Here is a 13,262-nt window from a genome sequence, read left to right on the forward strand (position 1 = left end):
GTGAATCAACAACTTTCTTCAAAGTTGGACAGGAAGTCCTAGCGCGCGATTACTGAGAAGACGAGTGGCCACCTGGTAGAATAGCTACAAGAAGTGAATGTACTGTACAAGTCGTACAGAGTGGATGTTGGAGACCATACACGGAGACGCTTGTGGACCGGATTCTGGATACTCAGCTGAAGACCATGCTGCATCCAACAAGGCGGACACATTGCAGCCAACGGACTGACCTCTCAGTGATGATCACGTCACTGACAGCAAGGTGACACCGGCAACAGAGAAAGTTGTCTTTGACACGACACCTACCCAACCTGACGCCACTCCGCAGCTCCAGAGGCGTTATCCTGAAAGAAACCGAGTGCCACCCGGGAGACTGAATCTTTAGTGTAGCGAAGTTAGTTATGGGCCGTTATTCTGAAAAATCACTGTTATTGTGCAAGCATGTTTATTTGAACACGGTCTGTTAAAGGAAAATTGAAGCTTGTTACATATACAGTTTTATGTTACATTAATTTAAAGGGGAGGAAGTGTAGTTACGAATCTACTTCTTTTAGCACAATGACTCCCCTTAGCACTGATAACCTACCCAGACACGTTGATGTGTTGTTTTCTCCGCAAAGTGAATATACACATTAACTTCACCTCCAAGTGTGAGCATTTATTTATTTGAGATGTAGTTTTACAGACCCAAAATTTAATGTCATTTCCAGTACCTGTATAAAGGAGAAGGAAATAATTGTTACCCGGATCTGATGAAGCACAAAAAAACCGCAATAAGATAAAGAACTCAAAAGTAAAAAAAACACGATCAATGTTGTTAGGGTGGCTAAGAAGGCATGTGACACGCTTGACTTTGTTACCCAAAGCACTGAGTTCAAAAGTCAGGAAGTTATGTTGCAGCTTTATAAAACTCTATTTAGGTTGTAACAGTTCTGCCTGCTCCATTATAGGAGGGATGTTAAGGCTTTGGAGAGGGTGCAGAAGAGGTTTACCAGGATTCTGCCTGGATTACTAGGCTTGTGCTCTAACTAGAGGTTGGACAAACTTCGATTGTTTTCTCTGGAATAGCAGAGGCTGAGGTTTATAAGTTTATGAAAGGCACAGATAGAGCAGACAGACAGACAATATCTTTTTCCAGCACCAGAGGGCATACATCTAAGGTGATACAGTAGTGGGTCATTTCAAAGGAGATGTGAGAGCAGGTTCTTTTACACAGAGGGGTGGGTGTCTGGGGTGGGGATAGGGGCAGACACATCAGAGACTTTTATTTAGATAGGCACATGAATGTGAGGAAAATGGAGGGATATGGACACTGTAGGCAGAAGAGATAAGTTGTCCATTCGATTACTCATTCAGTTGGTTCAGCTCAATAATGTGCTGTATTGTTCTCTGTTTTATATTATATACCTATATAACCATATAACAATTAAAGCACGGAAACAGGCCATCTTGGCCCTTCTAGTCTGTGCCGAACTCTTACCCTATCCTATTCCTACCGACCTGCACTCAGCCCATAACCCTCCATTCCTCTCCTGTCCATATATCTATCCAATTTAACTTTAAATGACAAAGTTTACGTCCTCACTCTGTGTAACAGCAGTCCCGTTGCTACTGTTGTGTGCTGGGGCAGCAGGCTGAGGGTAGCAGACACCAACAGAATCAACAAACTCATTCGTAAGGCCAGTGATGTTGTGGGGATGGAACTGGACTCTCTCACGGTGGTGTCTGAAAAGAGGATGCTGTCTAAGTTGCATGCCATCTTGGACAATGTCTCCCATCCACTACATAATGTACTGGTTGGGCACAGGAGTACATTCAGCCAAAGACTCATTCCACCGAGATGCAACACTGAGTGTCATGGGAAGTCATTCCTGCCTGTGGCCATCAAACTTTACAACTCCTCCCTTGGAGGGTCAGACACCCTGAGCCAATAGGCTGGTCCTGGACTTATTTCATAATTTACTGGCATAACTTACATGTTACTATTTAACTATTTATCGTTTTATTACTATTTAGTTACTTATGGTGCAATTGTAATGAAAACCAATTTCCCCCAGGATCAATAAAGTATGGCTATGACTATGACTATGAGTCCCTGCTCCCTCACCATGGGTTCAGAGTGAACTAGCAATACAGATCCAACTCTGGCCCTGTGAGATGAGACAGGGGCTGGTGGTAGCAGGGGTGGCGCTAAGGTGGTGCTAGCTGGTGCTATAGCCCCAACAGAAATTGCAATAGCACCAGCGTAGCACCACCAAGAAATTAACTGAAATTTCACATACAAATTGCAGTTGCTTTGCTTTCTCTGTACAGTTTTGAATACAGGTTGTTTTTCCAGTTGATCTAGTGAAACAGCGCCCCCAATTACCACAGCACCCACGCAGCAATAAAGTTATAAACTCTGTCAGATCCACTCTACACTTCTGCTTATTCGTTCGTTGGCAATGTCTTGCCATTGCTGTCCTCAGATCTGTTAAGCTGATCTAAGATCACTTAAGGTGGTGATGTCACTCACTCTCACTCACACGGGAGATTGATAGTATACATCCAGGCGCAGATCCATGGTCTCGCGAGACTAACGGATGCCATACACACACATTGTGCTTTTACAAGCAAGCGTCAGCCTGGCACATGCATTATTTTGGCGGCGTGAAAAATGGATCGATTTTTAGTGAGGAAATGACCTCATCCAGAGGAATCAGTGGTGTCTCAGTCTGAGCCTGTCTTAATTGAAAGTGACATGCAGAAAGGAGTAAGTGGGGATGAGGACGACAGCAGTTCATTGAAGGAGTGTGAGGGCGAAGTAGAGGAACAAGAAATGGAGCGGGATTCGGAAGAGAAAGTGGATGAAGCTGCTCTTGTGCTAGTGGGAATACTGTTAGCAATGTTAGCCAGCAGCCTGAGGAAGGACTCCATCGGCCAGCTTTGAAAAAGTACCCTTCGCAACAGTTTGGCAATCAGCAAAGGAGTATTCGTGGCTGGTTTGACTGACTGGTATATTCGATCACGAAAGATATTACATTCTGCTTTGCATGCAGGCATTTCCTGTGTGGTGGACATGGGTTCCATTCTGAATCTACCTTCACGGTCACCGGTTACCGCAACTGGTGGAAAGCTACAACAGCTTTCAAAACCCACCATGTAAGTGCAGCTCATAAGTTTGCGATGGAGGCATGGGCCGAATTCAGATTGAGAAAACAAGATGGTTCAAGATTGGAAAATATGCTTGACAAAAGACATGCAAAGATTGTCCAAGAAAATCATGAGTATATGAGAGCTGTGGTTGAGTCTCTAGCAAGGACAGACAGTGAATGACACAGTGGAATTTCTAGCTCCAATGAGACCCTACCGCGATGCATTTATAGATTTATACAAACTAATCTGCATATCACTGACTCTACCTGTGACATCTGCCTCATGCAAACGGTGTTTCTCTTGCCTCAGACGCGTCAAAAACTACTTAAGGAACAGCAGCAGCGATGCTTGGAACAGCAACTTGGCCCTGTTTGCCATAAACAGCCGAAGGACCAAAGCACTTGACATCCAGAAAACCATTGATGCTTTCACCACCAATAACAACAACAGATGGATTGTGCTTCTCTGAAAACATCAATGGTGAGTGCAGTTGATTTTTTTTTAAATTTGGGCCAAGACTAATGCTGATTATTATTATTATTTTGTGGTGGATACCCCATAGTCCTTATGTTTCCTGCAAATCCTAAACTATTACATTTACTGCTATTAAGCCTACTGGTTTTGCTTAGACTTCCAAGCAGTGATTCTGTTGATTTTTGTTTTAAATTCAGTAGCCGAATTAATTGAGGTATTGCATGGTCAGAGTATGATTTGTCCAACTCCTGGTAAAGCCTTGCATCTGTTGTTTGCCTTATTTGACTTTAATAATGGTGTATCTTTTGGCATTGTCTGTCTATGTAATGTGAATAGCAGTGGACATTATGGGTTAGTGTTGTGTTTTTCAGTTGAAAAGCACGCATTTGACGCTGATTGCGGGATTGGTGTGTGATTCACGTTGTGCGCTGTGAGTCGGATGCTCTGTTGGTTTGTTTGTTTATGCTCTGTGTAGCCCGGGTTGTCTCCGATGCCGTTGACACTGTAACAGTTCACTTCTATATTATATTTATCAATTGCTGTTGACTGTGAATCAACAGAGGCATTTATAGTAGGCACATAGTGCTTGAAAATGACTTTTAAATGCCACGCGTCTGGCCTTGCGAATACATATTACCATAGGGTACATCGCTCAGCACCATCACTGAATAATTCAGCCCCACTGTAGCACCAGCAAGAAACAATCTCTGGTGCTGCCACTGGGTGGTAGATGTTTGTATGTCTACAGGGATCAGTGTTTGTTCCTCTTTGAGATACATTTTATTGATTTAAGGATTAGCTTTTATTTGTTCAATAGGTACATTTATTATCAAGAGAAATGTATACAATATACATCCTGAAATTTTTTGTCACATGTACATCAAAATATTGAAGCATACAGTGAAATGCATTGTTAGCATTAACGACCAACACAGTCAGAGGATGTGCGGGGGGCATCCCGCAAGCGTCACCACAGCAACCACAGCTTACGAGCTCTAACCCGTACATCGATGGACTGTGGGAGGAGACCGGAGCACCCGGAGGAAACCCACGCGGTCACGGGGAGAAGGTACAAACTCCGGGAATGGAACGCTGATCTCTGGTGCCGTGAAGCGTTCTGCTAACCACAATGCTACTGTGCCACCTTGAGCTGCGTGCAGACGTAGCGGGCGTGATTAATAGGGATGTAGATGGTGGTGTTGTGGATAGTGAGGACGTTTTGCTGAGGCTGAAGTGTGATGTGGATCAGATGGAAAGCTGGGCAGGTGGACTTTAATCCTGACAACAGTGAGGTGATGGATTTTCAGAAGTCAAGTACAGGAGTGACTGGACAAAAACAGTAAGTGGTAAGGAATGGTGATGGACAGAGAGAGCTCACAAGAGAAAATCTGCAGATGCAGGAAATCCGAGCAGCACACACAAAATGCTGGAGGAACTCAGCAGACTAGGCAGCATCTATGGAAAAGAGTACAGTCAGCGTTTCGGGCCATAAAGAGTTCAGGTCACCTCTTTACAGAGCTGTAGGAGAGAGTGTAGAGGGAGTTATGAGGACATTCATTTTCCTTTTATCCGAGAGTTTCTTAAATGTGTCTTATGCATCCACCTCTATCACCACATACCCATCACTCTCTGTGTCAAAATCTTGCCTCTGACATCCCCCCATTCTTTCCTCCAATTCACCTTAAAATTATACCACCTTGTATTAGCCATTTCTTCTCTGGAAAATGCCTCTGGCTGTCCACTCTGTCAATGCCTCTTATCATCTTGTACACCTCTATCAAGTCACCTCTCATCCTTCTTCACTCCAAAGAGAAAAACCCAAGCTCACTCAGCCTATTCTCATAAGACACGTTCTCCAACCCAGGAAGCATTCGGGTAAATCTCTGCACCCTCTCTAAAGCTTCCACATCCTCCCTATAATGAGGCGACCAGAACTGAACTCAGTACTGTACGATCTATCCTTGCATGCGGATAGATGGTGAAGCAGTTAGCAAGTCTATTACAGACCCAGCTAAAGGATCAGGGTTTAATTCCTGGCACCGTCTGTAAGGAATACGTTCTCCCCGTGACTGCATGTGTCTCCTCCGGGTGCTGTGGTTTCTTCCCACTGTCCAAAAATATGCTGTTAGGTTTAGTGAGTTGTGGCCATGCCATGTTAGCACCGTAAGCATGTCTACACTTGCAGGCTGCCCAGCACAATCCTCGCTGATTTCATTTGGCACAAATGACACATTCAAATTTAATTGTCACTCAACCACACCTTGGGTACAGCCAAGCAAAACAGCGTTACTCCAGGTGCAAGGGTCAAAATAACACGAACAATCACACACAGCACAAGGCACATGTAGCACATAGAAGATATAAATAAAATACAGTCACACAATAATCAATATAGTCCAAAACCTTGAATGTTGCATCAGTCTGCAGTTGACCGCAATATGGCTTGCCTTCTGCTGAGCAAACACTAGGGGGCAGCACCACTTCTGGCTGGACTTGGTGCAATACCACCTCCGGATTTTCTCGTGTTTGAACCGATTGCAATGCCTCTCTCCTACGGGGCTGTAAACAGGGCGACACTGTTTGATCTGATTGCAATGCCTCTCTCCTACGGGGCTGTAAACAGGTGACACTGTTTGAACTGATTCCAATGCCTCTCTCCTACGGGGCTGTAAACAGGTGACACTGCGGCCTGAGGCCAACCCCTCACTACAACAGAGCTCACCCGCTGTTCACCAGAAATCAGTGATTCGGAATTGCAGCATTCCACCTATACAATGTCCAGCAGGGTTTTGTGATCAGAAGAAAAGCGACTAAGACGATCAGTCGCCGTTAGGCTGCACACCACATTCACACATCGACTCCTCCAACACCTCTCTGACAACTCACTGATGGGCTAGACCTGTGGTACTTTAAGTTCTTCATGCCCAGCAGGGTGATGCAATTGTAAAAAATATGTTTATAAAGGACAATAACACCTTTGGTTCATCACGTAAAAGGCACTGCGACCAAGCACACCGCCATCTTACCGGAAGCCATTTTGTTGCATGTTTCGATGTACATCTGACAAATAAAGCTAATCTTTATCATTCCTCAGTACCCATGGAGACTTGTTTTTCTTCAATATTTGCCTGTTCTTTCTCAGCTGCTGTAGTTTACTCTTTGTCCCTCAGCTCCCTCCAAACAAACCCCCCATACAAGGAGGTTGAACTTATTCCCGTTCAGTTACAGCTGCAGCCTTCTCAGAAGTGGTTCCAGAAATCTAAAGCCTTCCCTCCTATGTCATTGTATTGGTCACAAGGACAACAGCTTCTGGAGCCTACAGAGAGTTAAATCCAGGAGCTCAAGTTTTGCTGCCTAGCAACCCTTTGCTTCACTGGGGTCACTGGACCATGACCCTCTCCAGGGTGATCAATGAACAGACAAGAATTTCAGATCTTAGTGTGTTAAACCTCTCTAAATTACCACAACAATGATAGCTTTTGTAGCATGTGATATTTTAATTGCATATTAAATCACAATTAGCAAGCTGACTGACCTTCACTACTATGGGATTGCTTAAACTCCCCGCAGTTATTTAAATCTTCACTGGACACAAGCGAGTTGTCAGATGACTGGAGAAAAGCAAATGTGCTTCTTTTATTCAGAGACTTTCCCAGGGCAGGAATAGCTAATGCAAGAGAGTAGATTGGAGGAATGTACTGGGGGCAGGTGTCAGAGGTGGATTTTTACACAGAGGGTGGTGGGTGTGTGGGACGTGGTGGTGTGGGCAGATACTTTATGGACATTTACAAGATTCTTAGCTAAACGCATGGATGAAAGAAAAATGGGAGGGAAGGAATTGATTGCTTTTAGAGTAGTTTAAAGGTTTGGCACAACATTGTGGACCGAAGGGCCTGTATTGTGTGGTACTGTTCCATGTTATTTTCAAGAAGGATAGCAGCGATAAATACAGAATGAAAATTCTGGAAATGAATAGAAACATTTGGAAAGACAGGGTGAACCTATGCTTGGATGGGCAGGGACTGCTTTTGTTCAGGTGAGGACCAGTCTGATAGATAGATAGATATACTTTATTGATCCCCCGGGAAATTGGTTTTCGTTACAGCCGCACCAACCAAGAATAGAGCATAAATATAGCAATACAAAAACCACAAACAATCAAACAACAAATGCAAACTATGCCAGATGGAAAATAAGTCCAGGACCAGTCTATTGGTTCAGGGTGTCTGACCCTCCACGAGAGGAGCTGCAAGTTCGATGGTCACAGGCAGGAACGACCTCCCGTGCCGCCCAGTGTTGTATCTCGGTGGAACGTGGCCGGAGTCCAACAGCAAAAAGTTCAATATCCCGTCTACAAACAAGTTCCTCGATCGTAATATGCCCCGGATTGCACCATCTGTTGTTAACCAGAACAGTGACTAATCTGATTAGCCTTTCCAATAGTTTGGATGGAGCATCTTGGTCAGAAAGGCCCCGTTTCTGTGTGTATGACTCTACAAAAGAGTTAACAAGAGGTATTGGTAAGGACAGGACAGTTTGTGTAGTCTACATGGACAAGTAAAATCCTTGACAAGGTCCCATGCGGGAACACACAAGAGACCAAAGGATCCAAAATAAGCCACATTTGGCCTGGCAATAGGGCTATCCTGGTGGTGAAAATGTTTTGTGATTGGAAGCCTGTGACCAGTGGTGGGCCACTGTGTCGGGGTTCTGACTGTTTGCTGTACACGTTAACGGTTTAGGTGTGACTACAGGAGGTGAGATTGCAGATGAGATGAAGTTTGGTGGAGTAGTTGATGGTGAGGACGGTGGTAGGAGGCTACAGGGCAATATTGATCAGATGGAGAGAGCTGATTCGTCTGGGTAATGCTCTTTATGTCCAGTACAGACTGTACACAGTGAATGATAGAGCCCCAGGGAGTATGGAGGAACAGAGGAACCTTCATGTGGAAGTCACAGGATTCCAATGCTGTTCCTATGTCTTATGGTCTGTGGAACCACTGCCACCCGACTCCAGAAATCAGGGTTCAATCCCAATCACAGGTGCTGTCTGTGGGGAGTTTGCACGCTCTCTCTGTGACCCCATAGGTTTCCCCAGGTGCTCTGATTTCCTCCCACAGCCTAAAGGCGTGCGAGTTGCTGATAGTCATAGTCATACTTTATTGATCCTGGGGGAAATTGATTTTTGTTACAGTTGCACCATAAATAATAAATAGTAATAAAACCATAAATAGTTAAATAGTAATATGTAAATTATGCCAGGAAATAAGTCCAGGTTATAAGCTCAGTTAACTGACCTCTATAAATTGTCCCTACTATGTGAGTGAGGAGTAGCATTTGTGGGGATCCGACAGAAATGTGGGCTAGAAGCAAAATAAAGAGATTTGTGTAAGGTGGTTGATGGTCATTACAGACTCAATGGACTGAAAGGCCTGATTCATTACTGTATTTCTCTCTGACCTTAAGAAGTTTTGAAGCCAGCAGAGGGCACCCCAGCACTGGTCAACACACCAGCCTGACCACCGTGTCTGTCTAGAGTGACCTCAGTATTGTGATCGCCCAGCTTACAGCAGTGACATCCTCAAAGTTCAAAGTAAATTTATTATCAAAGTACATATATACATACCATATACCCTGAGATTTATTTTCTTGCAGGCATTTACAGGAAAAATAAAGAAATTCATAAACAACAATGTGCAGATGATAAATAATACTGAAAACACGAGTTGTAAAGAGTCCTTGAAGGTGAGCCTATAGGTCACAGAATCATTTCAGTGTTGTGGTGATACACACCGATTCAGGAGCCTGATGGTTGTAGGGTAATAACTGTTCCTGATCCTGGTGGTGCTGGGCCTAAGGCTTCTGTACCTCCTGACCAATGGTAGAAGCAAGGAGAGGGCATGACTTGGATTGTGGGGGTGCTTTCCCTGTGATGGACTGGGCTTATATCCACCACTTTCTATCAACTTTTCCTTTCCTAAGGATTGGTGTTTCCAAGCTGGCCATGAGGCATCGGAATCAATCGGGTTTACTATCACCGGCCTGTGTCGTGAAAATTGCTAACTTAGCAGCAGAACTCCATGAGAATATATATATATAGAAAGAAAAAAATTAACTAAATCAATTACAGTAAGTATACAGTGCCTATAAAAAGCATTCACCTCCCCCCCCCAAAAGTTTTCATGTTTTATTGTTATACAACATTGAATCACAGTGAATTTAATTTGGCTTTTTTGACACTGATCAACAGAAAAAGACTCTCTTGTCAAAGTAAAAACAGATCTCTGCAAAGTGATCTAAATTACAAATATAAAACACAAAATAATTGATTGCACAAGTATTCACCCCCTTTTATATGACACACCAAATCATCACTCTCTCTCTCCATCTTGTTTTACGGCGGTTGGCACCCAGCTTAATGGTGCATTACCGCCACCTTCTGCTCCGGAGTGTGCAATAGACTTGCATTTCAAATCCCTTCACCCACTCTCACACACACACACACACACACACACACACACACACACACACACACACACCCAACCTACACTTTATCCTCCCATCTTTGGCCATCTTAGTACCCTATTCCTGCTTATCCATCGTATCCTATTAAAAACCCCTGTACCCCTTAAGAAAGCTAAAATACCCTAACCTGTGCTCTCTCACCCATGCCCAGCAACCCTTTTAATGTGAATTCCTGCACCCCCAGTTCCCTTAGATTAATTCTCATCATCTCTCTCTGTATCCCATACTTCCTGCAACTCAGAACTACACGTTCTACTGACTCCTCTTCCTGACGCTCCTCACACAATCCTGTCTGGTGTTTCCCTATCATTTTCAATGTTTTGTTTAATGCACAGTGCCCCAGCCTTAACCTAGTCCACACAGTCTCCTCTCCTCTGTATCCACTACCGACCCGAGTATCTGCAACATTTTTTTGTATTTGATATAAGTGCCTCCCTTTCCCCTCCCTGTCCCATCTTACTTGCCACATTTGGTTGATTTTTCCCCAGATTACACACTTAATCTCTGCTTTACTGATACTAATGTGCATTTCTACATTTTCTTTCTTTAACACCCTCTTTGCCAACTCATCCACCCTCTCATTCTCCTTCACCCTACATGTGCTGGAACCCATAGAAATTTTACCTGACTTCCTTGATTTGCAATTCTTGTGACTGACTGAAGGACTTCATAAAGTACATCTTGCCGACTGTTTGTGTGAAAAGACCTTAAACTTGCTAGAACTGAGGATGAATCTGAACATATCAATGCTTTGACTTGTCTGGCTTTCTGCACCCATTGCAACGCAACCAACATTGCCAGCATCTCCACTGTAAACACCCCTAACTTACTAAATGTTCTTCTGCTGATTCCAATTACTTTTGCTGGTATAGTCACCCCAAACCCCGTCACTCCTGTTTCAGGTTCCTCAGCACCATCCGTATAAATGTGAGTATAATCACTATGTTTTTCCATCACATGACAGTTAAATGCACTTACCAAGTCAGTTTTATATTTTCCTTTCCTTTTTACCTCTAACAAATGCCAGCCTATGTCAGGCCATACAAGCTTCCATGGAGCTACAGCCGGATAAACTACTGAAGGGCTTATCCTTAGATCAAACACTCCACATTCTTTAGCAATATCATTCCCTACTCGACTAAAGGTATCCCTCTGAAACCTCCCATTTTCCCAGCACTCCTGCAACACCCCTTTAGCAGGGTGAGAATTATTGTGCCCCTGCAAATTAGCCCAGTAGTTTGCCATCAATTGCTTCCTTCTTAGTTCCAAAGGCATTACTTCCATTTCTACCTGTAGGGCTGACACTGGTGATGTTTTAAAAGCCCCGCTGCACACTGTCAAGGCCTGAGCCTGAATCACATCCAGTTTCCTTATAAGAGACCTAGCTGCTGATCCATATACTATATTTCCATAATCCAATACAGATCTCACTAAAGCCACATACATTCTCTTCAACGCTGAACAACTTGCTCCCCATTCCCTACCAGTCAAACATCTCAACACATTTATTACTTTTTTACATTTCTCCTCAACTTTCCTGATATGGTCTGCCCATTTTAATCGTGAATCAAATATAACTCCCAGAAATTTAAATGATCCAACCCTTTCTAATTCAATCCCATACATCCTTAACTTCTTCCCTACGTCAATTCTTTTCCTGGTGAAAAATACAGTTTGAATTTTATCTACTGAAAATCTACATCCCCAATCATTACCTCACCCCACCACTTCATCAATTGTTCCTTGTAGTTTCCTGATTATATGGTCCATGTTCCTGCCTCTTTTCCACAAGGCCCCATCATCCGCAAACAGTGACCTACCTATATCCACTGGTACCTTTGTGAAGACATCATTGATCATAGTGATGAAAAGTAACGGGCTAATCACACTACCTTGAGGTGTGCCATTTCCCACTATGTACTGTTTTCATAATTCTGATCCAATCCGAACTTGAATTTTTCTACTAAACAAAAAATCTTTAATCCAATTAAAAACTCTCCCACCAACCCCCATCTTGTGCAGTTTAATTCATAATCCTTCCTTCCACATCATATCATAGGCTTTTTCAATGTCAAAAAACCACTGTAACTACTGACTCTTTATTTGCTTGGGCCTTTCTTATTTCCCAATCTCTAACCTTATCACTGAGTCCATGGAATTCCTTCCCTTCCTAAAACCACTCTGATAACTTGCCAGCATTCCCCTCTTCTCAAGCTCATATGATAACCTTTCTGTTATCATCCTTTCCATTATCTTACATATAATTGATGTTAATGCAATTGGTCTGTAGCTAGTGGGTTTTGACGGATCCTTGCCAGGTTTCCTTATTGGAATTACTACTGCTTCTTTCCATGCACTTGGTAATCTTCCCTCCTCCCACACTCTGTTATAAAAATGCAGCAACTTCAAGAGCGCTCCTTCTCCTAGATTTTTTAACATCACCGAGCATATCAGATCTTTCCCTGGGGAGGTTGGTCTCCATCTCTTTATTGCTCTCACCATTTCTGCTCATGTAAATGGATCATCAATTATATCATCTGTTCCTTCCCTCCTGTTTAACACACCTGGGTGTTGACTCATTGTTCTTTCCCTTCTCCTTCTCCCTTCCTCAGACAAATTTTCTGAACTGTATATCAGTACAAATGACTTGGCCATGACCTCAGCCACTGCCTGTGCCTTCTTATATTGAATGAAATGCAGCGTATTATGGGTTCTTTTAACTAGCCTGAATGCTGTATTTTTTTTTACAGCCTGACAACATTCCTCTGTCCACCATGGTACCAGTTTCCTATTCATCCTATTTTTACTCCTGGGTATAGATCCTTCTGCTGCCATAATTGCTGAAGTCACCTGACTGTTTAATTCATCTATATTTCTAGAAATGTCAATCTTTATCAATGCTTCTTCACTCAACTTCTGGAACTTATCCCCGTCTGCTTTTCCAAACACCCACCTGGTCTTACTTCAACTCTTTCACCCACTGAGCATAAAACTGGGTAGTGATCACTGCCTACTGCTGAAGCAGTCCAAACTCCCCAGTTACTAACTCCAGACCAGGTATTAGACACTAACGTAATATCTAATACTGACTCAGTTCCTCTGCCATCATTCATACACACCAAATCCCT

General features: G+C 43.3%; 1 protein-coding gene across 1 annotated transcript in view; it reads left to right on the top strand.

Moving 5' to 3' along the window:
- Positions 1–3,444: 3,444 nt before the first annotated feature.
- oxct1a (3-oxoacid CoA transferase 1a) overlaps positions 3,445–13,262 on the top strand; it is a 151,650-nt gene continuing 141,832 nt past the window's right edge. The window contains exon 1 of the mRNA XM_072257514.1: positions 3,445–3,615. Within this exon, the coding sequence (XP_072113615.1) occupies positions 3,586–3,615 (30 nt within the window). The 5' untranslated portion in view covers positions 3,445–3,585. The remainder of the gene's footprint in view (positions 3,616–13,262) is intronic.

The sequence above is a fragment of the Mobula birostris genome, chromosome 5 (assembly GCF_030028105.1).
Source record: "Mobula birostris isolate sMobBir1 chromosome 5, sMobBir1.hap1, whole genome shotgun sequence".
NCBI classification, from domain to species: Eukaryota; Metazoa; Chordata; class Chondrichthyes; order Myliobatiformes; family Myliobatidae; genus Mobula; species Mobula birostris.